Source organism: Triturus cristatus, chromosome 9, assembly GCF_964204655.1.
Source record: "Triturus cristatus chromosome 9, aTriCri1.1, whole genome shotgun sequence".
NCBI classification, from domain to species: Eukaryota; Metazoa; Chordata; class Amphibia; order Caudata; family Salamandridae; genus Triturus; species Triturus cristatus.
The window spans coordinates 233,497,746-233,522,405 of NC_140592.1; the positions used below are offsets into that span (position 1 = coordinate 233,497,746).

The 24,660-nt window shown below is 44.5% G+C and overlaps 1 protein-coding gene across 3 annotated transcripts in view; it reads right to left on the reverse strand.

Moving 5' to 3' along the window:
- Positions 1 to 24,660, reverse strand: part of LOC146797665 (calpain-9-like) — a 266,794-nt gene that overhangs the window by 86,158 nt on the left and 155,976 nt on the right. For all 3 annotated transcript variants that reach the window (XR_014968511.1, XM_085624810.1, XM_085624811.1), the window contains one exon: positions 12,659 to 12,744. Coding sequence is in view for 2 of the 3 variants with exons in the window: in XM_085624810.1 (XP_085480936.1) it covers positions 12,659 to 12,744 (86 nt within the window). In the remaining variant the exon portion in view is untranslated. The remainder of the gene's footprint in view (positions 1 to 12,658; positions 12,745 to 24,660) is intronic.

The following is a 24,660-nucleotide window of genomic DNA, read 5'->3' on the forward strand; positions in this document are numbered from 1 at the left end:
AGGGCTTTATTAGTAAGAAGGGCATAAACAGGCAGGCACACAAGGCTGAGGATGAAAACTGCTTGGATGCTTCAGAACATTGATGCAGATGTGTGTCTGCATTTAACATTTCTGTATTGTACACAAAGCTAATTACACGATTTCAGGTGCACATATTATAGACAAGTGCAAACAACACCATCAATAACGCATCATGTAGGATAAAAACAAACCATATTAGCAAGTACCTAATGACAGAATCTATACCAACTGTAGCTGGTGAAGCAAAGGAAAAAGTGCAAACACTTTTAAAGTGCATAATAAAAGAATCAGCAATCCAGCAATATATAAAATTCAAGTGTGTTTTGTAAAGCAATCCCCCTTTCTTCTTGCATCAAGGTGAAAACACTTTCAAAGTGCGCGATAAAAACAAATCCAGCAGTATGCAGACATGAAGCCAGGTTGGTCAAACAATTCCCCCTTTGGTTTGTGTATGAAGGCGCAAATACTTCAAAGTTACTGGTCAAACAATAACAAGCACAGCAGCATACAAAAATCAAATCAAACCAGTTTAATCAGACTATGGCCCTTTGGTTTGTGAATGAAGGCGCAAATATTTCACAATGACTTTTTAAACAATAACAAGTACAGCAGGCAGCAGCATACAAAAATCAAACCAGTTTAGTCAACCAATGCCCCTTTGGTTTGTGCATGAAGGTGCAGATATTTCAAATTCACTGTTAAAACAATAGTAAGTACAGCAAGCAGCAGTATATAAAAATCCCTGTACTGTACCCTTCCCAGGCACATACACATCTAGCGCAGAGTCACTGCTCCTGCGCAGCACTGCACATCTACCTGAAGTAGGCCATGGGTGAGTCAAGCACACAGCAGCTGAACTTTTAAAAAAGTGAGTGAGCCTGTAGGCCTCACTCCAGTGACAGGGTAAAAAGGACCTGTTCACTACTACTGATCACCACACAGTATGCTGCCACCCCTGCCCTTGTGCTGCTTAACACCTGGCCAAGGCTGTAGCCTTCCACCACTATAAGGATAGCACTTTGGGTGCCCCTCCTGGTCCAACAAGACCGCATACCGTGAGACAGACCTGTGCCATGGCGCACCCGCATCATATGTACTCACCTATGAGAAAAAAAATCAGCATTAGTGTCCAGTGCTTTAAATGGGCCGGTACTCACCGGTACTGAGTACCGGCACTTCTCAGTTTTCTCCCCCTGAGTACCGGAACTTGTTTTTGGGCAAGGAGAGCACTGTTACTCCTAGAAGCAGCAGGGCTCATGCCCTGAAGTACGGGTACGTGCAATGCAAAAACTATTGAAAATAACCCTTTCAGATGGAGCGTGTTTATGTGCCGCTCTGGCAGGCAACAAGTCGTGTATTCCTGTGCTGAGGTGCTCCTGCAGTGTTAGGTTCTAATTAGCATCGCAATGAGAATGAGGATGTGGCCAGAGCTGCCGACAGTGGAACTGGAGAATGAGGTTCGAATCCCGACGTCGGCTCATCATCCTGTGATTCTGGACAACTCCCTTAACCAGTGGTGCTTAAAGAAAGTAAGCTTTAATGCAAATGTTCTGACTGTCATGTAAAGCGCTTAAATGTCCATGGCCCAAATTTGCGCAATATCAAACTGCCAAATATTAGGCCCTGCACCTATGACATTGGAGCTGATGCTTGCCATGTCTCCTACGGAAGGAGGCAGTTTGATATTGTGCGAATTTTGCCCATGGGTGTTCAAGTGCTTTACATGACAATCAGAACATTTGCATTAAAGCTTACTTATGTGGCTATTGGTAAATTCCTGGCTCATAGCCATGCCCCTAACAGCCCACCCAGTCTAATTAATGAGTACCGACACTTCTCATTTTCCATTTAAAGCACTGACTCCAATTGATTGCCTCCCTCTTCTCCTCTTGGGGTGGTGGCGGTTCTGTTTACTCCAAGTAGAATGCTGCATTTGGAACCCAGATGTGCCTTAATATAGAAGATATGTATCTGCACGCAAAGTTCGGCCAGGGACCACGTTTAATCATTTGAGGAAGAGGGAGCCTCATGTAGAAACTCAGCATAAGCATTCCAAGTTTCTACAGTATAAAGAAGGTTATTTGGTTTGAATAACTTGGGGAAACGAGGAATCTACAACTAAGCATTTGAGGTGCTGAATCTGAAACGCCAATACTCTATATAGCACGTCCCAATATAATGTCGTTAATATACTTGTACATATATACAGTGCTTTAACTGGGTGGTACTCACCGGTACTAAGTACCGGCACTTCTAAATGTTCTGCTCTTGAGTACCGGAACTTCTCCGTGTCCAAAGAGAGTATCGGTACTCATGGGGTAGCATGCCAAGCTCAGTGCAATTTGGCATGTACAAAAAGAAGCGCGCCAGACCTGACTAGTCAGTCCGTTTTCGTGAAGCACTCTGATAATCGAGTGCTAATCTGCCCTCAGTGTGCTAACTGCGGGCGGTCCGTATGCATTTATTTAGAGCTGGCAGGAAGTTTGGGAGGGCCCGAGTCACACTGTGATATTTGACACTCAGGCTCTGTGGCGTCAATAGCACTGTAGGTGTGCGAGCAGGCCCTGCTAATAGGCATATTGTCACTGTGGGGAATCCAAGAAAGGATTCCTGCTGGCATAGCAGAGTACGGATGCACTTGTTTGAAGTCAGATTGAGGAGGAAGGTGTTGTTCTCAGCAGAGAAATAAATCAAATAAACTTAAACTTGAGGAGGAAGGTGCTGATAGTGAAATTGTAGCACAGCCAATGGGAATCAAGGTTAGTAATGTGGGCAGCAGCCAGGTATGGATTGACAAAGCGCATGGGCCCTGCCTTAGTGTCACCTGTGGGCTGGTTTCATGGAGGACAACCAACCACAATATCCTACTGGCCACCCAGCCCTCACTATGGCCACCTGACTAGGCCACTATGCAGGGCCGGCTTTGGCGCTGGTGGCGCCCTGTGCGACAATGTCTGTTGTACCCCCATGACCACCTCTGCCACGATTCCCTCACTAACACCCTTTAACAGTGCTATTTAGTTTTATAGCACCACTCATACCAGTGTAAGGTGTCAGAGCACTTTACACCTCACACACATTGCACAGAGACAATCATATGGATGTAAATCAGTGTATAGGAAATGTTACATCAGACAGGACTACAAGGTGTAGAGTAGGAGTGACATGTCATCTATACTGGTAGGCAATAAAGTTAATGTCCTTATTCTGGAAAAGCCCAAATTCAGAATTTAAACCGTAACATCATTGTTAGGGGTTCTCTTTCATAATAACATTTGTTTTCTACCCAAATGAACCCTTTTCACAAGATTAGGATGATGAAAGACTGAGCAAAAAACCTATAGCTCTAACATATACCTTGTAGTTTGCAAGCAGCTCTAGGATGTTCTATATTAGGATTTTGCCTTAGAAACGACAAGTAACAAAAGGAGCTATCTTACAGAAGCAGTAACCCACTGACCTCTTTACATTATATGCACTTCGTTATCTGCATGGTACAGATTCTAAGCAGCAGGCATTTTAACCCTCTTCACTACCTTAGGATGAGTCAAAACTTCCACATAGACAAACCTCCGGTCTCTTTCCAGGAAGACGATATTGACGTTTTAATCAATGGAATCATGCCAACAGGTGCTTTTAAAATGATAGTATACATTTTTTTTTTAAATGACGCCCCCACCCCAAGTCAACGTCCGGTGTGGTTGCACCGATCGCACCGCCCTAGAGCCGGCCCTACCACTATGGAATGTGTAGGCGGGTCGCAGCACAAAAGGCTGTGCTAGCAGGTGGGGAGCCAAGACGGTGAGAGGCCAGTTTTGTGGCTGTAGTTTTGGGCTGTCTTCACCTTAGCCCAGACCCCACAAGCAGTGCTATTCTACATTCCTTCCTGCCATTCCGTCACACTGTGCCTTAATAGATGTGTCAGGGCGGGGCAGGTGTTCCTCTGGTCATTAGGCCATTCACAACTCGGGCCCTGCAGGACACGGGGCTCGGTAGGTGGAACAGCTAAACACAAAAGCAGTGTCTTTGCAGTAGTCCTCTGCCAAGCACCTCTTGCACTGAGGCCATGGCAGGCGTGGGAGAAGAGAGTGTGAGGAGGCTGAGAAGCCACACAGGGAGGCCAGGCCAGGTGTTGTGGCCCTAGGGTCGTTCGGCAGCCTAAGGGTTGTGTTTTTCCTATGGTCCCTTCCAGGCAGGCACTTCACATTCATCCCTTGGTGGGCTGGGAGTGCCAGTACTATTCAGAGGCCTTCATGAAAGGCCAGGTTTAGCTCTACCTTTTGGGCCATTCCAGTGCTTGAAATTGAAAAATAGAAGTGCAGGTACTCTATGCCAGAGTACCTGCTTGTTTCTGAGAAGTGGCGGTACTCTCCAATTAAAAGTATAGCATTTCTCTTGAGAAGTACCGGTACGCTCCCTCTCAAAATGAAAAAAGTGCCAGTACTCCGTACCGGACAGTACCGGCCCATTTAAAGCACTGGGCCGCTCCCACGTCAGACCTAAGGAGCTAGCCCAGTGCAGAAGCAATTTGTTTCAGCTGACCTCTCTGCCAGGCCCTCGCATTCAGGCCATGGTGGGTGTGTGAGTGTGCAAAAGCTCAAAGGCCTCGCTGGGAGGCCAGGTGAGCTGTTGGCGTCATTAGGACATTTTAAGCATGAACCCAATTTAAATAATTAGGTTACCTGCAAATGTTCCATTTTTCAAACGCCAACAAAAGTACTTGCCGAAAAGATCTGTGCTTTATGTGATAGTTTTGACTCATAAGTTAACACAGAGGGTTTATGTGCTTGCTGCAAAACACATGCTGATCCCAGATTTGTATTTTATGTACATAGGCATGTGGGTTACTAGTTTTGCACACAAATTAAATCTCAACCAAATCAAATGTGTGCCCCTGGCCGGGTCCCTTAGCACTCCTTGTTGCCCCGCACCATAGCCCTCCTCCGCCCAAGCCTCACCCCCCTAATCACATCTTAATATGGTGACTACCTGCACTTATTTTTTTCCATTTAAAGCACTGCATATACATATGTACATCCATCTATATCAATAGTATGATTTTAATTATCTTGAAGCAATGGAAGGTACAATGGCCAGAAAATACTTAGTAAGCCAAAACCCAACATTTTGTTGAATGTGGAAGCATAACACTGCTGCTTTAAATAGTATTTGTTTTATTCGAACCATTACTCATGCTGGCTTGTTTTTCAGCCCTTAGTAACATGCTCACTGAAAGCTGGCCTGGCTCAATATTTATTACCCTGGGCAGAGAAGAGGTTAAAGTCAGCAGCACATTTCAGAGTCCCTCCGTTACACATTTTGCACAAAAGCATATTTATTCATAAGGCAACGCTTGCGAACCCACCGGCACATGGCCTCTTGTTTATTATGAGTTTGGCTAAGCATCATGCCCCAGACATACTGTATACCCGTATTGCAAACCACAATAAAGTTTCATCTCAGCACTTTTTCATATGCTCACCTCCACCCCACTCTCAGCTCAGTGCCCTCTTCGCTGCCTTCACCTTTTTCACCTCCGTTCCAAGAGTGCGTCCCGGGACCTTGGCGCATAGCGAACTGGATAAGAGGAGTGAGGGGGTCCGCAGAGAGGCTCTCGAGCAACGGACTGCGAGCTCTCTGTACAGGAGAGACATTTGGCCGTCACCAAGCTCCTAGTGGTGCCCTTAGGACGTTAGAGGGGGGAGGAAGCGCAGTGCAACAGGAGGCAGGGAGCCGATAAACTCAAACTGACAAAAATGACGCACTTCTCAGCATTAATGTAAAAAGGACAGTGTGTGTTGGCTTTCTAATGTACCTGCCTGTTTTGTTGCTGGGGCACTTTGGGGCTCAACAGGCCACAATGCCAGCAAGGGATGTGTGCCTTCAAACCCCTAATGTTAATAAAAGACAAACAGTACTGGGGTACAACTGCCCCGTTACACTCGTGTAGTGTCTGTTCTCCTGAAGGGGCCCCCTGGAGCCTGTGTTACGACCCTGATTTTGGTATGTTGTTGAATATAATTTGCAAGTACATTTTTGATGTGCCAAAGATAGTGGGGCATACCTCTACAGATGAGTATAGACTGTTCCATAGGCAGGTGGTAATGAACATGTTTTCTAAACATTTTGGTACTTTGTTTTAATTTGTATGTGCAGTCTTAAATTGGAATGGATTTTTATTTTTTGCTTTCTTTTTACAACCCTGATGATGTCCCATGGGGGACGAAACGCGTAGGCTGGCTGTATTGAAATATTGATTGATCTGTGTTTTGAAGAGTTTGGAACAAGTGTCAATAAAGACAAGTGGACAAGGAAGCTTGCGTTGGAATTTTGATTATTGATGGACAATAATCAATTGTGGATGAATTCATAATAATTGTACGCTCCTTCTGTGTGGATTTAATCTTTTGTTAGATGACCTCTGGGCGGTGGATCATCAGAAGTGAGCGGTTTCTTTGAATATCTAGCCAATAAGTGATACACCTAGAATACTCACCTGTGCACACAAGTTCTGTGACCCTCATCGCTCTTTAACGTTGGTTTGACTATTCTAACTTTCTCCTCTCTGTCCTGATCCCTATTTCCGCACAGCGCCGAGATGCCCCCGGGTAGGTTGCACGCTATATTAAATGATTTTAACATAACATAACATCATTCAGGACCCTTCCAATCTACCTTCCATTGGAACTGCACACCTTTGTTTCTCAGTCTTACCCAGGGGCGTGTGTGCGGGACCTTCAACTAGCCCTTTGTCCCTCCTTGTGTATATGTTACTGAGGAAACATTCACTGCTGACATTTATTCTCACCCACTGGACACAAATTTGAGCCCCAGTAATACCAATTCATTCTTCCATCACTCCAAGATTGGCAAACTAGACTATGCCAGCCCTTTCTCACCTCACACTCGCCCTTCCCACAGCTATGTGTACTGTCCTGCGTGTCTCCTGTGCTCCAATACCAGGCTTGAAGCCTCCCAGTACCTTTACGTTTGGACTGAAGATGATATACTCTGAGGGATTTTAGCAAGGATTGTGGCATACACATAGCACAACCAGTAATGCAGACTTTTGAACAAAAGATGATATCCTCAAAGGGATTTTTAGCAAGGATTGTGGCATACACGTAGCACAACCAGTAATGCTGGCATTTACAAGACTGGCTGCCATTCATCCACTTCCCTGCATGTATACTGGATTCTCACATGTAATCTAAGGTGCCAGAGTGCATAATTATAGGCTAGTGCAAGACCAGCGAGACTGCCAACAGGGAAGTGAACAGGGAAAAGAGAAAAACATAGTCAAGGGACAGTGGGTTATCCAGCAATGTCTTGGTGCATAGTCATGGAGTTGGATGGAGTTGCATCCTAGATGACGTTCACCCTGATTATTGTTATGCCAAAGATCCTGAGGTGCTTCAGTGAAATTCGTTCAGCTTGGTTTGGATTCCATTTAAGATCATCTCATACCCGTCAGTGGTGGAAGGGCTCTGTAGGCGGATTGGCAGGCCCTCGTATCTGGTGTCGAAGGGGCAGGAATTTCCATTCATCCATAGGAGTGTGATCACAAGTACCTGGGCCATATCGTCGCCAGTGTTTCAGTCACCTTTGTTTTCTGAGGCAGTGGCGGTCCAGGGTATTGCTTAAAAAACCATGAGAAGTTGTAAATCACTCCCCTAATGGTTAGCTGTGACCTTGTAACCTTCCGTCACAAGACTAGCTTCAAAGGGCATCTGGAATTTGACCCTTAAGTGGCAGCCTTTGTCAACACGTGATCCTTAGTGGCGAATTCTTGCATCTTAACTTTAGCTAATCTGTTGGTTGTGACTGCACCAGACAGCCTCAAGCCCCTAAGGGTCCAGTTCCTTCAGTTGCCAGGAGGTTGCTGTAGGATAGGACCCCTGGATGATTTATCTTGTGATGGCGGAAGCAGGGACACTTGTCAACTGGCATGGAGAGTGCTCTGATATTTCTGAAAGAACTTGCAAACCAAAATTTCATTGTTTTGCCGCTTTTTAGGGCAGCATAAATGGCAAGCACATTGTGCAAAGACAGAGGTCCTCATTGCAAGCGGACTAGAATGCCACGGGGCATTAACTAGGTGTGTTACATACCATTACCCCAGTGTGAGGAATTTACCACATGTGGAACATACTTCCTATCTGTGTTTACAATATCAAAACGAAGTATAAACAATTGTTTTTTAAATTACTGATTAAAAAACGTTTTTAACACAGGTAATTCTGCATGTTTTGCATTTTCTCTGGGCCTTTCTCCCCAATAAATTTAGTCAGGTTTGACCTGCCATATTCAGAGGAAACTGCCTAGGTGTGAGAATTATTAGACAACTTTAAATGCCTGTGCAAATTCCTGTTTGCAGAGGAATCGGAATTTAGCCCTTAAATTGTAATGAAGGCAGGAGTAGTGGAAAACTGTATCCAAGCCCTAGTGAAATCGAGTGTGGGTCCCACGATTAGTAGCTACTGCGAGGTGGACTCAACATCATATTCGACTGTGGAGAGTGTTGTGTGAGAGTGACTGGAATTATACATCAAATTAACATACCCATTAAGGCTCCTAAGAAATGCAGGAATTGTCTCACCCCAGAGAACCTGCACCTCAACAGTCATCTGAGAAGACCGAGGAAGGGTGTGCACCTCGGGTGCTTGTCTTTCCCATGGTTAGATTATGTTACTGGATATTTTACAGTTACACACAACATGAAGCATTTACCATAAAGTAACTGCTATGAAGTGCAACTGAAGGAAATGAGATCCAGGATAGGGTCTGCTGAGAATCCTCTGCAGAGCCTGGACCAAAAGACAGTCAAATTATAACCCTAAATTTGGAGAAGAGAGAAGATGATAAATGATAAAATAACACAATGCTCCTGGACACTGCTATACTTTCCATGATCTGCATGGAGAACAAAATCAAATATCTTGGAAATCATGCAATGGCATCTAGAATACAAGTCACGGGGTTTACCACACACAGAAGAGAAAGAAGGCATCAATTCCCTGTTGCTTAACCTCCTGCAGTCTGAAGTGGAGGGACACGATCCTATTAGTGCATCTGAAGTTCCACAAACTGGATTGAATTCAAACAAAATATGCTGGGGCAAGTAGATATGGAAAGCCCTCCTTGCAGGAGGCTTTTAGATGCGCGGCGACTAAGAAAAGTGATCTTTCCTTCAGCAACTGCAAAATGTGTATCTTGCCAGACCTGAGTGGTACCACTCAAAGGAAGAGGCAAGAATTCCGAGTTATACACAAGCAATTTCTAACCTAATAGACTACAGCTTGTTCTGGTTTCCTGCCAAGCTCTGGTTGATCACTACTGTTCAAAATATGGCTTTCACACAACCCAGGCGTGTGACTTCATGAAAGTTACGCTGGGACAACAGTCTAATCTGGACTTGGGGATCCTTGTGATTGAAATCTCCTACTCTTGTCTGCATATGAGTGTGATTTGAAGGGGTGAACTGGTTCCTTCTTATTGTAACTTTCAAGATGGTTTCTCTTCAAGCCATTATCCCTCTCATAAGCTCTGGGGACTACTTGTCCAATTGTGATCTGCAGTTGCTTACCTTCACTTTTCAGTGCATTCCAATTCGTGTTGGGGAAAGGAACCTTTTCAGCTCACTGAGCTGCCAATTGGATTGTCATCTTCCCGCAGGATCTATACAAAGGTGTTGGATCCATTAAATAGTTTTCTTCAGGTGCAGGGGATTCTAAAATGTACTTACCTTGATGACTGGCTAATCTATACTTCTTTTGTTATTGAGTGATGGGAGGATAGGTCAACAATCACTCAGATACAGATATTTCAAGGTTTGGGTTCCTGATGACCTTCATTCTTCTTATGTCGATCCTCCCCGAGACCAGCTCTTCATAAACCTCCTTTCCATACTAACCTGATTGGGGGGAGGGGGTGTAGCAGGGTGTTTCTCCTTTAGGTCCAATAGCCACCTTCAGTTTAATTTTTGCAACCCTCCTGGCAACGTATTCTACAACAATGGGGATGTTGCTAGCAAGAATACTGGTAGGTGCAGGGACAATGTATTTACCCTAATTCAATCATCATTATATTGCTAGGCGCCTGACAGTTCGCCTTAAAACAACAAATATTTTGGGCTTTTTTATTTCTCTTTCACCTGTTAAGTAACCATAGTTCTGCTCTAAAGATGTAAGAAAAAAAAGGGTGAATATTGCTGTTTCTCTTTCCAAGCAAAACTGTCAACTACACTTACAAGCAACCATGGCAGTAGTTTTGTAGGCTCCAATTTGTTGCCAAAGTGCCACTGGCTCCTCCTCTACTCCGAGTAGTCACAACAGACGCCAGTCTGACAGGAGAAATGATTCAGGGGAAGTGGACACTGAGCAAAATAGTACATTGTTTCAACTCAAGGGTGCTATCAGCAGTGTCCCTTGCCTTTTCAGCCTTTCAACCTCCTCCACCATGGGCAGGCTATTTGTGTCCTAACAGACAAGACGGTGGCACTGTCCTGCATCAGATGCCAGTGGGGCACGTGGTCCCCGAGACTGGTATTAGTGACACACTCCTTGTGTTTATGGGTGGAGGCCAACATCCTTTACTTGGTCCCTTGAACCTGGCATGGAAGGAAAATGGTCTGGTGGATCAACCGAGCAGGATGTTCTCATCTTCTCCAGACTTGCATACAGAGAAAACGCTCTGCTTACATGTTTGAGGAGACTTTAACTCAGTTGCTACGGAGTGGATCCCTTCTCCTGTCCAATTGTCCTCTTGTCTTCTGTACAAATTCCTCCAATTTGCCCTCCTCTATAGGGAGCTCTAGAAAATTCAGAGAAGGTGCAGGTCCTGGCAGAGCTTTGTTTTTGGCGTTTTAGGCAGTAGTTTCCTCTTTTATCTACAGTGTCACTGCTGCTTCCTCTGTGGTTTTCCCATCACCTTGTCTATTCCCAAAGCTATGCCCTTCTCCATCTTTGCTTGAAGTCACAGAGGTTGAGCAGTTAACACTTCATGTTCCATGGACGTGGCAATCTGTGTTCAACAGAGTTGTTGCCAGTTGAACCAGGCCCCAAATGTTCTATAAGCATTTGTGTAGGTGGTAGACACTTTAAGGGGCTGCATGAGGACTCCTGAAATTTCATTTTGGTGCTGGACCTCCTTTAGAAGAGGTGCATTAATGGTCTTGAAGTGTCGTCTTCCAGGGTGGAATGGGCTGTCATCTGAGCCGACTTGGAAGCCGGTTTGGGCCAGATTCTTCAGTGGACACATTAAAGAACCATTTGCTCTACATTCTCAGAATAGTGCTTTGTACTTTCTTGTAATCATAGGGTTTGCTCCCATTTCTTTAGAGTCTTGGAGTCCTCCATTTAAGCAGTGGCAACGTGCTGCTATCTTCACAAACAAGGTCTGTTTTTTGCTCATCTTTACTTCATTTCAGCATTTCGGTAAGCTTGAGGCTCTAAATTTCACTAACACTTATCGTAAAGCTCCCCCTGACAGGGTGATTCTGTGGCCTGGCCTGGAATTTCACCTCAACGACCAGAAAGCTTTTGTTTTAGAATTCCTCTTGATGTGCATATAGTGTGGTTCAGACCTCATGCTGGGACATTCATAACGTCAAACCCACGACTGGGAAGGTCTTCCTGGCATGTTTCCGAAATTTGAAGATTCGTTGGCTGATAAAGTGTGCAGCTGTTGATCATACGGCTATTAGTTATTAAATAATAAAAACATAGAGAAAGAGGGGCACTCAGGGACAAAGGGAACAGGATCGGGAAGATCTGTCTATAATATTAAACATGGACAGGCACAAATCTGGCAGTAAATCGTCAAGGACAAAGAGTCTGGCGGGACAGGAAGTCAAACAACAAGCAGCTCTGAGATCAGGAAATCACAGATACAGGTTACACCTGCACCTGGCACATGGAGATACATTCTGATACAGTGACACAGGGTCTGGAGAGTTATCAGACACAGTGCACCGGAGCACAGGATTTGAGAACAGAGAGCAAGGAGAGAAGACAGATTAGAGTCAAGTGGAAAGACACATGGTAATACAAAGACGGGATACTATTAGAATTATTAAAATACATTTTAGGAAAGTATAACACATTAGAAAAGAAACTGCTAAGTTATGAACACTTAAAAACAAAGGTTCTGGCCCACTTTCACAACAGGTTACCCTCAGAGGTCCAAATCCTGTCGCAAGCAAAGAGGTCCATCAGGACTTCATCAGCGCTGAACAGCCCTGCCATCGCTAACCACTGGTTATATGGGAGCTGTAAGATGCAACCAGGGTATATGGAAGACCCCACAGGAAAACAACAAAATAGTTGACACTCGCACTGGTTAGGCAGTATGTTGCAAGACCCGCCACCATCTATGGAGTGCCAGTTGAGAAAACCCTCAAACCAAACCACCCTGGCTTACCTAGATAAGTGGAAGCTTGGATGGCCCACTCTCCTATTGAGGCACTTCCTGGGGAAATCACAAAGATAGCAGCCCTCAATCGGTTTTAACAACCTGGAATTGGTGAATGTTGTGCTGTACAAAAATGTGCAACATTACAAGACTTCCACTTTTTATCCAGTATGTATATCTGGCTTCAAAAACCCTTAGGTAATTTCCCCACATAGTTTCCATTTACCCATCACTCCATGGACCAGTCCACTCGGTATGTCCCCAAGGATTGCGAATTCGGAGCAGCTGAACAGGGCCATCTTTTGTATTCACCTTTGAAAGCAAATCAGAATACAAACAGTTTTTTAGTTAAATATCAATTTGACCCTCATTACCCTAGCAATACCTACGAAGCAGTTTCCCAAAACACCCTAGCCTCAGTTTGCTGGCAATAGGAGACTCAAGCCTAGACACACTGTTAAGCAATTTACTAGGAAACACTCATGTCTGGCAGCATGGATTCCTCTTAAGTCTGTCCTTACGGACCACCTCATCAAGATCCCTAAGAGGGAGTTTTAACTGGCAAAGCACATTTAGATGCCAATCATATTTTCATGTAGGAAAATGTATTTAGAATTTCTGTAGAGCACTCATTACAAAAGACACCCTATGAACCCTTTGGAGTACTTGTGTGTTCTTGATTGGTGCTGATAGCCAAAGTCTTGAATCCAGTGCTGTACTGCAATAAAGGAGATCGCAGCTGGTACTGGTTGTCATAGAATGTTAGCTGGAAGCTACCAAAAAAACGGTTAATTTTGTCACTCCCCAGTAACATGTCTCAATATGAAGTTTCTGATACAATGTAAAAAATAGTTTGCTTATTTGCCTCATATCTTCCATGTTATATCCATTCTAAAGATCCATTTTGCACTTCAGCTGGTTCTACTCCACCTGTGGTTTAACCTGTTAAATGCGGGTGTCGGCAATTTGCAGACACCCGCACCACTGGCTGACACCCGCACCACTGGCCGACACCACTACATCCCCAGTGTGTGAGTCGGCCATTGGACGACACTGGGAAGGTACATAAAGGCCCTTATTTGTTTTATTTATTTGTTTTAACATCAGGCTTCAAGGACTGCTTCCCGAGCAGTCTAATTTCTTTTTGTTTTTTTCTGTAATGAGGATTGGAGCGCAGGGTGCACTGATGTCATAACAATAAAAGTGAAAGTAGAACGAGCCAATGGGCTTGTTTTACGTTCAGTTAATCAGTGTTTGGGGGACTAGCTCAGCCCCCTACCAGCACAGATTCTAACGGGAGAGGTATCGCTGGAAAGAGACAGAAAGCCCACTAGAGGGCAGAATGTTTTTAATTTCTTTAAATATAGTGGTGGAGGCTGCCCTCCATGGGCCTGGCCAAGCCCTTACCCCAACTAAATGGGGAAACAGCCTTTCTGCCCTCCGGGGGAGGGGGGGGAGATTGGGGTAATTACCCCCGATCTGCACCTTGAGAGGGCAGAAAGCCCACAGAAAGCCAGGGATTTCTTTTTTAAATATAGGGGTTGGGGACTGCTCAGGTGGGCATGACTGTGTCCCCACCCTAAAGAAATGGGACACCAGTCTTTCTGCCCCTGTTGGGGTATGAGGCCTTTTGATTCTTTTGGGTGTTGTTTTTACAAATGGGCCAGGAGAGTTTGACCATCTCCCAGTATCATTCAACTTGCAATGGTGAACGGCTGCACTTTTTGGGCTTGGGTATGCTGCCACCTGGAAAAACCTGCCAGATCCAGGCTGTTCTGAAAACTAGACATCTGGGGAGTCCAGGGTGGTGTGCTTCGCATGCATACCACACCATTTTCTTACCCACAATGCCCTGCTAACCTCAAATGTTGACCACAAATACACATTTTCCTCACATTTCTATGGGGAAATCTTCTGGAATCTGTGGGGAGACGCACATTTCGTACCACCCAGGGGTTACTGAGTTCCAATCGCATCAACTTGATGCTGGTATCCTGGGGCCTCAGTACTAGTGGGCCAAAACTGCATAACAAAGTACTCCTCTCCAGTACTAGACTCGCTCAGGGTAGCTATACAGAGGAGTCCAAGGCTTACTCAAGGAGTTTAACACGCATAGGAGAAATATACTACACATAAAACTAGGATAAACAGTGAAAAACAGATGTCTCTCCAATTCTCTGGGTCAGAGTTCTAACCCCAAACAGTACTACAGCGGCTAGACGCTACGCACTAAAAAAGCACAGTTAACATGTAGATACACAATTAGGAATGCATATTACAGAACTCTGCTTACAGAGCTGAAGCTACAATCTCCCTTTACAAAAACGGAACCATCCTTATTCAAGCCTCAGAACGCAATTTAAGTGTTATTTGATAACTTTTTCCCTACCATCATGAATACAGAGGCTAAGTTCAATTCCGCCCGCATCAGAGGGGTGGCCCCCCAGCGATCCCCCAGTCTTCGCAAAGTCTAGCTCCTACCTGTCCTCCACTATCTTCTGACCCTATAGGGGCTCCGAAGGGCCCCCTTCTAGATACCTAAACTCCCAATAACAATTCCCCCTCATTGCCCGTTGTGAATGAGCCACCACAACACAGTCATCACCCTAGTCTACCTCCCCCCCATCACTGTTAGCTAGCTCTAGCTCCCCTAGCTCCACTGCTCACAGCAGTGCCCTGATTTTCTCCAGGAGCCCTTCCCCCATCCCAACCCGCTATCCTGACCTGCTCCCTCATGCCCCTAGGGGCCTCTAGCCATCTGACCCTTCCTCCCCTATCCTACCCATCCCTCCGAGCACGCAGCTCCATTTCCCAGAACTCATTCCCTCGGGACACATTCATTCGCCACCTGCCCTACTTTCCCCTGCTCCACCAGCTCTCTACCGCTGCAGGGTCCCCTGAACCGATCTTCCCAATTCCATTCTCACACTTCATCGGAAGGCCGACTTGACGAGATAGCACTCTTACTACAACAACTTAAGGCAGAGGTTCGTAGCTGATTACTTGTCACTGAGGAATTGTCAGCTAATTCCAGACTAAGCTGCTTCATTAGGAACAATCACCATCCCTGCTCGGTCCCAGCCAGGGAATGTACCTGGCTCCCTTCCCCCCTATACCCGGCGGTCACCATCCCACATCACACATAGTTGGGCCTCCGCTCCGCACCCTAACGACCCTTCTCGCCCCTCCAGATGTAGAACCTCCCTGTCTGATAGAGATTTTGATTCCGTACTACTCTCATATGATCCGGCACATCCCTCCATCAAACCAAACTTGCAACAGATTGAATCCATCCCCACTGACCCCTTCAGAGAACCTAGGCCAAACACCAGAACTTTAAATGAGAACAACCTCACAAGAGTCACCACCACTCTACCTACACCAACGGACACCAACATAAGACTCAAATGCGTGCTCCTAAACTGCAGATCGGCTGTTAAACATGCGGCGGACATTGCCGACCTCATCCTTGCCCAGGTTCTTGACCTTGTAATTTTGACGGAAACCTGACTAAATTACTCAGCTGCTCCCACCCTGGACTTTTTAATGCCTCCCAATTATGATATCATTAGGTTGGACAGAGCTAGTGGTCAAGGTGGAGGCATCGCATGTTTACACCGCAGCAATCTAATAGTGACATGCCGACCTCCTGCCGTCTTGTATACCTACGCATTGAAGTGACTGGTGGCAACAATCACTCATGCAAACTGCACACATTATACCACCCCCCTCGCGACAACCTTCCCTTTCTCTTCACAGAACAGATCATGGACATTATATTGGCCAACGTTGATTTCCATGGTACTCAGATCTTCCTGGGAGAATTCAAACTCCACTGGAATGATGTAAATGATATGGTGGTCAATAGCCTTAAATCCTTCCTACTTGACCTCAACCTAATCCAAAATTGTGACAGCCTGACTCATATCAAAGGAGCTACCTTAGATCTTGTCATGGGTAAGCCCAACTCCATCCTCCTAGATTTGATCCTCCCATGTGATTGGACAGACCACTATTGCATCACCTTCGTCATCTTGGAATTGGTGAGAGCAAGTAGATCCCAGCCTAAGAACCCAAAACAGTTGAAAAGATGTCTACGGAACATCAACTTGCAAGATCTGACTGCTCTCTGCGATAACATCCTGCCCCCCCCCCCTTGCACATGTCGGATGTCCAAGACCTCACGGCCCACTATAACCACTCAATGCTTAATGTACTATACTTGGTTTCTCCACTACAGCTTAAAAGAATGTCCTCTAAACTCTCCAAACCATGGTTCAATGAGAGTTTTAATTCCGAAAGAAGAAATGTAAGACTTGCAGAAAGGTTGTGGCGATCCTATCTCGCCCTTGAACATCTCTACCATTTGAGATCCCTGAGAAGCATATACAATAAACAATAAACGCATCAGATGCTCGAAGGCCACCTTTTTCAGAACTCAACTAGACCAAGCAAAAAACAGTCCAAAAAAACTGTTCAAACTCATCAAGTCCCAAGCTAACAGTCATCCTAATCTCTCGTCACCAGGTCAAGGGTCTTTGCCGAACTGTGAAGAATTTGCTGACTTCTTACCAGATAAGACTTTTAAGATTGAGACTGAATTACGCTCTGCCCTTGATCACCTGTTGGTCAGTCCACTGAACACCCTCCATCCCCCAGGTTTGGATTTCACTGGCCCTGCGCAGCCCTACCTCCCCAAAAACAATGCATCCTGGAGCCTGTTCCGAACCTTGGATGAAGGCACTATTCGCAAAATGTTGTTGACTTTGAAACTTTCCAATCACTACAATGACCCTTTGCCATCGAACCTTTTCCCGGAAGTTAGATTCTCCTTACTAACACTTTGGACTACGATCGTCAATGCATCACTTCGGCAAGGTGCTATTCCATATTGCCTAAAATCGTGTCAAGTGAACCCGATTCTAAAGAAACAATCCACTGATCCCACGGACCTTTATAACTTTCGCCCAATCTCGAACATCCCCATCTTGGCAAAGCTCCTGGAGAAATGTGTGCTCGCCCAACTCTGTTACCACATTGAACATTTTCATCTCCTAGACCAATGCCAATCTGGTTTCCGCCCGGGCCATAGTACAGAGTCTGCATTAACAAACATTGTTGATGATGCGCTAAGAATGTTGGACCATAATGAGTCGTGCCTATTGATCCTTCTTGACCTCTCGTCAGCATTCGATACTGTCAAACACGATAACCTAATTGACCTCCTGAAACACAGGATGGGGCTGTCTGGGCCTGTACTTAATTGGTTCTCTTCGTTCCTTCAGAATAGATCCCAAAGCTTCAAGGTGAACCAATCCCTTTCCCCTCCTGCACCTGTCACCCTGAGGGATCCCCAAGGCTCAGCACTGTCTCCCACGCTCTTTAACCAGTTCATGGAGCCTCTGACAGAAATTCTGAAATCATTCAGCATTCACTATCACATGTATGCAGATGATAACCAACTATACCTGAAGATTACCTCCCCTGAGGACATTCAATCCCTCAATTCAATCCTGCTGGAAACACAAAGTTGGCTGACCCGTAACTGATTCTAAATGCTCTAAAAACGGAATTCCTCTTAATCTCACCCCACAAACATTCTCCGGTCATGGAACAATGGTTGAATCAGCTTACTGCTCTTAACTGCAGACCTCTCCTTGTGGATTCCGCATCCTCTCTGGGTATCATATTAGGCAAAAGTCTGAACATGCAGAAGCACATCAGCTTCCTTATCAAAGGAGCAAAATACCAACTCAGTATCCTAAGGAAACTCAAACCCTATCTCCCTGCTCATGCCCTAAAGGTTGCTGTGCAAGCATTAGTGATCTCAAAGCTGGACTATGGTAGCGCAACGCTTTGCGGCTTGCCCAGAGTAAAGACGGCTCCTCCTAGGGTTGCCCTCAATTCTGCTGCTAGGCTCATACCTGGCACTAAAAATTCAACCATATTTCTCCGGACTCGCTGGCCCTGGACTGGCTTTCATATGAAGCTCGGATACAGTTAAAAATTGCATGCATGGCACACAAAGCCATCCACTTCAAGACCCCGCTGTACCTCACACAGAAACTGGAGCTCTTATATGATTCAAGAGCCTTCAGAAGCGCCAGCACCCTTTTGCTCAAACCACAAAAATTCAAGAAAAAAAGACCTACAAGAGCCTTCTCTTGTATGGCTCCGAGGATCTGGAACTCCCTTCCCCCTGAAGTCAGGGTGAACCTTTCCACGGTCCTCTTCAAAAATGAAGTCAAAGGGCTCCCGATGAAGACATTTGTGCCTCAGTCTGGCCTCTCCGTCTGATTCTGGGGCCAGAGACGTTGATTTGTTGTCCAGCTGCCTGTCTCACGAAAATGTTCGGACATTTTTAGACTGTGAATTTGTCATTTTTGTTGATTCTGTTCTGTTTGCTTGTACCCTTCTTGATGCATAAACTGTAGAGAACCCTCGGTGGTCATGTTCACACTATATAAAACTTTCAAAATAAATAAATACATGTTGCACAGGGTTGCTACCATTTCCTAGAGCCATGATACTGATCCTTGTATTGAAATTATATAGTTTCAGCATATGATGTGATGTCAAATTATCCTGATCAGCCCACTAACCCACCATCCACAGCAACAGAAGTGCCTTCCATCCTTAGCGAGGACACCGCTCTAGTTCAGTCAGAGGTCTGATCATAGGTGCCTAATGCCCCACTAGTCCAGTAGCCACTGGATAGCTGTAGGAGGGTAGTGGCTGGCCAGAGTGCCAGTACACCCTGATACCCCCAGATGTCACAAAAAGAAAGGTAGGGGCCTGCACCACAGGACACTCTTCACCAGCTACAGATTGTAACTGGAAATACTACACAGGCTTCTACAGCACAGGGGAGGGGTTGGGACAAAGTGATCTCACCTTCAAGGACTGGGATCAAGCTTCCCAGGCTCCCTCTATCTCTGCTGATGTGCTGCAAGCTTCTTTATCTTGAGCAGCTGTCTGCAATTTCCTTGTGTTCCAAGCAACAGCTCCACAAGCCTTACATGGCAGCTGATTGTCTGACTGATGCTGCTGACCAATGCCCTTCTCCTCGTCAAACTTGCAAATTCCTTTGCAGCATAATCAATCGGTCACTGAGAAAACGTCCTCAAATTAAACCACTATTGAGGTGTTTTCAGATGCAGTGAGCAAGCTTTCCTACATATCAGGGGCCATGGCTGGCTTCCTTGAAAGGACCCAGGAGGGCTGGCCATGTCAAACAGTAAACCAGTCTTGAACAATAACTGATCGCTAAAGTCAGACTTTTATCACCTCGGATTAATAGGCAGTTCCAATCAGAGAGTCTGCTACTTTTGAATACTGGCTGGGTGCCCCTACAATCATGAGGCACATTTGTGGCATGTTCACTGCTTTTCCAAGGCATAGAAAGGATGACTTACTGTCTTCCATTGTACCAGCCCAGGCTATTCCCAAGGGTGGTTAGTCAAAATATCGAATTTTAAATATCGACCTACATTAATATAGAGTTTTTAATATCGTAGGGACAGAATATAGAAGTCAAGAATATCGTTGACCAGAATATCGACCCCAAGGTAAGTAATATCGGTTTTTTTAATATCGAAGTAAGTAATATCGAAGTAAGTAATATCGTAAGCAAAAATATCGTTGTCAATAATATCGAATTTTTTTTGTGTTATGTATTTTAATATGTATTTTATATGTATGTTAAACATTTTTGTAATGCATTTTAATAAATTTAAAAATAAATGTTTAGATTAGAAATTAGTAATTTTGTTAAAGTCAATTTAGCGTTTTAGTATCAGAGCGGGTTGTGGGTTTATAGGGGAATAGGGTGGGAAGTAATTTAATTATAATTAATGAATTAATATGTTTTCTTTAATTGGTATGTATCATTAATTAATTGTTAATTAATTAATAATTGTTAATTATTTTGATTAATTAGTGAATTATATTAGTTATAATTATTTTATTAATAATTTTTATTTATTTTCATTGTTAATTAATTTATTGTTAATTAATAATTAATTGGTGATTTATTTGTATTAAGTGATTAATTGATAATGAAATTAATTATGTGATTTTTTATATGTAGTGGGTTGTGGGTTTATAGGGGAATAGGGTGGGATGTAATTAAATTAAATTAATTAAGGATATTGTTTTTTATTTGTATTTATTATTAATCAATTGTTAATTAATTATTAATTGGTAATTAATTGTTATTACTTAGTTAAATATTTTAAATATAATTAATTTATTAATTCTTTTTATTTGTTGTTTTTGCTAATTAATGTATTGGTAATTAATAATTAATTGGTGAATAATTATTTGGTAGTTAATATGTATTAATTAGTTAATTTATAACTATATTAATTATAAATAATGTATTATTAATTGTTATTAATTGATTAATTGATAGTTAAATTAATTGTGTATTTTTTTTTGTGTAGTGTGTTGTTTGTTAAAGGGGGAATAGTGTGGGATGTAATTTAATGTTATTTAGTTAAATATTTATTTTAATTTATTGGTATTTATGAATAATTATTTTGTAAATTAATTATTAATATGCTATTTTTTAATAACAAATTATTTAATTGATTATTATGTTCATTTAACCCCTACGCTATCCAGAGCTTTCCCAACTGTTGCACTCTCTGGAGTGGGAATAGTAATTTTTACCCCTACGCTATCCAGCGCTTTCCCTACTGTTGCACTCTCTGGAGTGGGAATAGTAATTTTTACCCCTACGCTATGCAATGCTTTCCCTACTGTTGCACACTCTGGAGTGGGAATAGTAATTTGTACCCCTACGCTATCCAGCGCTTTCGCTACTTTTGCACTCACTGGAGTGGGAATAGTAATTTTTAACCCTACGCGATACTGCGTTTTTCCTAATGTTGCACTCTCTGGAGTGGGAATAGTAATTTGTACCCCTACGCTATCCAGCGCTTTCCCTACTATTGCACTCACTGAAGTGGGAATAGTAATTTTTAACCCTACGCGATACAGCGTTTTTCCTAATGTTGCACTCTCTGGAGTGGGAATAGTAATATGTACCCCTACGCTATCCAGCGCTTTCCCTACTGTTGGACTCACTGGAGTGGGAATAGTAATTTTTACCCCTACGCTATCCAGCGCTTTCCCTACTGTTGCATTCTCTGGAGTTGGAATAGTAATTTTTTTCCCCTATGCTATCCAACACTTTCCCTACTGTTGCACTCTCTGGAGTGGGAATAGTAATTTTTAGCCCTACGCTATCCAACACTTTCCCTACTGTTGTTTTTGTTGGAGTTGGAGTAGTAGTTTTATTCTCTCTGATATTTAATATTTTTTGTATTATTTTAGCTAATGTAATATATAATTAATAATTAAAAATATTCAAATTAAATGTAATTTTTTTAATTTGTTATACGTAATTATTAAATGTGTATTCATGTTATTGTTTTATGTGTATAGATGTATTGGTAATTTATAAAAAATGTTAATAATTTATAAGTTACTAAAATAATTATTAAAACTAATTATTAATTAAGTATATATATATTATATATTATCCACCACTAATGCTCACTTTAGTTGAAAAACAAGCAGGAGCTCCGGATAAAACAAAAGCAATTTATTGAGCTTTTCAGCGCTGGCGTGCAGTCCGTGAAACTCCTAGGCAGACGCGTTTCTGGCCATGATGGCCGTCTTCAGTGCCGGTCTCAACGGTTGGTAGCTTTGCCTTTGACTAAGAGACCACTGCTTAAAACCAGTCTCTTAGCTCCTCCTACTGAACCAGGTGAATATCGTTAGTATTGCTGAACTCAGGTAAGCTGCATGATGGTACTTGCAGTCCAACGAGGTACCTCATACAGTGATGTAGGCTCCCAAAACATCTAGTGATGTCCCAAAGTTCTTGGCGCTGGACTATACATTGCCGCAGCCTCACTGGATATGTTGATCCTGCTCACACTGATGTCCTTATCCTTATCAGGCAGCCACTCGCTGCCTCCTCTCTCCCCTCGCGCAAATCACAGCCTGGTGGCAATAGTTTTCGCTCGGGGGGCACCGCGTTTGTACTCCTCGTACTGCACCAACAAAGTTTTGCTGAAAGACGCGGTGCTCCTGACCGGGAGGGCGTGTCCTAGGCCGGGATCAGCAAACCGGCTATACATCCACCACCAATGCTCGCTTTAGTTGAAAAACAAGCAGGACACAGCTCCGGATAAAACAAAAGCAATTTATTGAGCTTTTCAGCGCTGGCGTGCAGTCCGTGAAACTCCTAGGCAGGCGCGTTTCTGGCCATGATGGCCGTCTTCAGTGCCGGTCTCAACGGTTGGTAGCTTTGCCTTTGACTGAGAGACCACTCCTTAAAACCAGTCTCTTAGCTCCTCCTACTGAACCAGGTGAATATCGTTAGTACTGCTGAACTCAGGTAAGCTGCACGATGGTATTTGCAGTCCAACGAGGTACCTCATACAGTGATGTAGGCTCCCAAAACATCTAGTGATGCTCCAAAGTTCTTGGCGCTGGACTATAAATTGCCGCAGCCTCACTGGATATGTTGATCCTGCTCACACTGATGTCCTTATCCTTATCAGGCAGCCACTCGCCGCCTCCTCTCTCCCCTCGCGCAAATCACAGCCTGGTGGCAATAGTTTTCGCTCGGGGGGGGGCACCGCGTGTGTACTCCTCGTACTGCACCAACAAAGTTTTGCTGAAAGACGCGGTGCTCCTGACCGGGAGGGCGTGTCCTAGGCCGGGATCAGCAAACCGGCTAAACATCCACCACCAATGCCCGCTTTAGTTGAAAAACAAGCAGGACACAGTTCCGGATAAAACAAAAGCAATTTATTGAGCTTTTCAGCGCTGGCGTGCAGTCCGTGAAAATCCTAGGCAGACGCGTTTCTGGCCATGATGGCCGTCTTCAGTGCCGGTCTCAACGGTTGGTAGCTTTGCCTTTGACTAAGAGGCCACTCCTTAAAACCAGTCTCTTAGCTCCTCCTACTGAACCAGGTGAATATCATTAGTACTGCTGAACTCAGATAAGCTGCATGATGGTACTTGCAGTCCAACGAGGTACCTCATACAGTGATGTAGGCTCCCAAAACATATAGTGATGCCCCAAAGTTCTTGGCGCTGGACTATACATCGCTGCAGCCTCACTGGATATGTTGATCCTGCTCACACTGATGTCCTTATCCTTATCAGGCAGCCACTCGCTGCCTCCTCTCTCCCCTCGCGCAAATCACAGCCTGGCGGCAATAGTTTTCGCTCGGGGGGGCACCGTGTTTGTACTCCTCGTACTGCACCAACAAAGTTTTGCTGAAAGACGCGGTGCTCCTGACCGGGAGGGCATGTCCTAGGCTGGGATCAGCAAACCGGCTATACATCCACCACCAATGCTCGCTTTAGTTGAAAAACAAGCAGGACACAGCTCCGGATAAAACAAAAGCAATTTATTGAGCTTTTCAGCGCTGGCGTGCAGTCCGTGAAACTCCTAGGCAGACGCGTTTCTGGCCATGATGGCCGTCTTCAGTGCCGGTCTCAACGGTTGGTAGCTTTGCCTTTGACTGAGAGACCACTCCTTAAAACCAGTCTCTTAGCTCCTCCTACTGAACCAGGTGAATATCGTTAGTACTGCTGAACTCAGGTAAGCTGCATGATGGTACTTGCAGTCCAACGAGGTACCTCATACAGTGATGTAGGCTCCCAAAACATCTAGTGATGCCCCAAAGTTCTTGGCGCTGGACTATACATTGCCGCAGCCTCACTGGATATGTTGATCCTGCTCACACTGATGTCCTTATCCTTATCAGGCAGCCACTCGCTGCCTCCTCTCTCCCCTCGCGCAAATCACAGCCTGGTGGCAATAGTTTTCGCTCGGGGGGCACCGCGTTTGTACTCCTCTTACTGCACCAACAAAGTTTTGCTGAAAGACGCGGTGCTCCTGACCGGGAGGGCGTGTCCTAGGCCGGGATCAGCAAACCCGCTATACATCCACCACCAATGCTCGCTTTAGTTGAAAAACAAGCAGGACACAGCTCCGGATAAAACAAAAGCAATTTATTGAGCTTTTCAGCGCTGGCGTGCAGTCCGTGAAACTCCTAGGCAGGCGCGTTTCTGGCCATGATGGCCGTCTTCAGTGCCGGTCTCAACGGTTGGTAGCTTTGCCTTTGACTAAGAGGCCACTCCTTAAAACCAGTCTCTTAGCTCCTCCTACTGAACCAGGTGAATATTGTTAGTACTGCT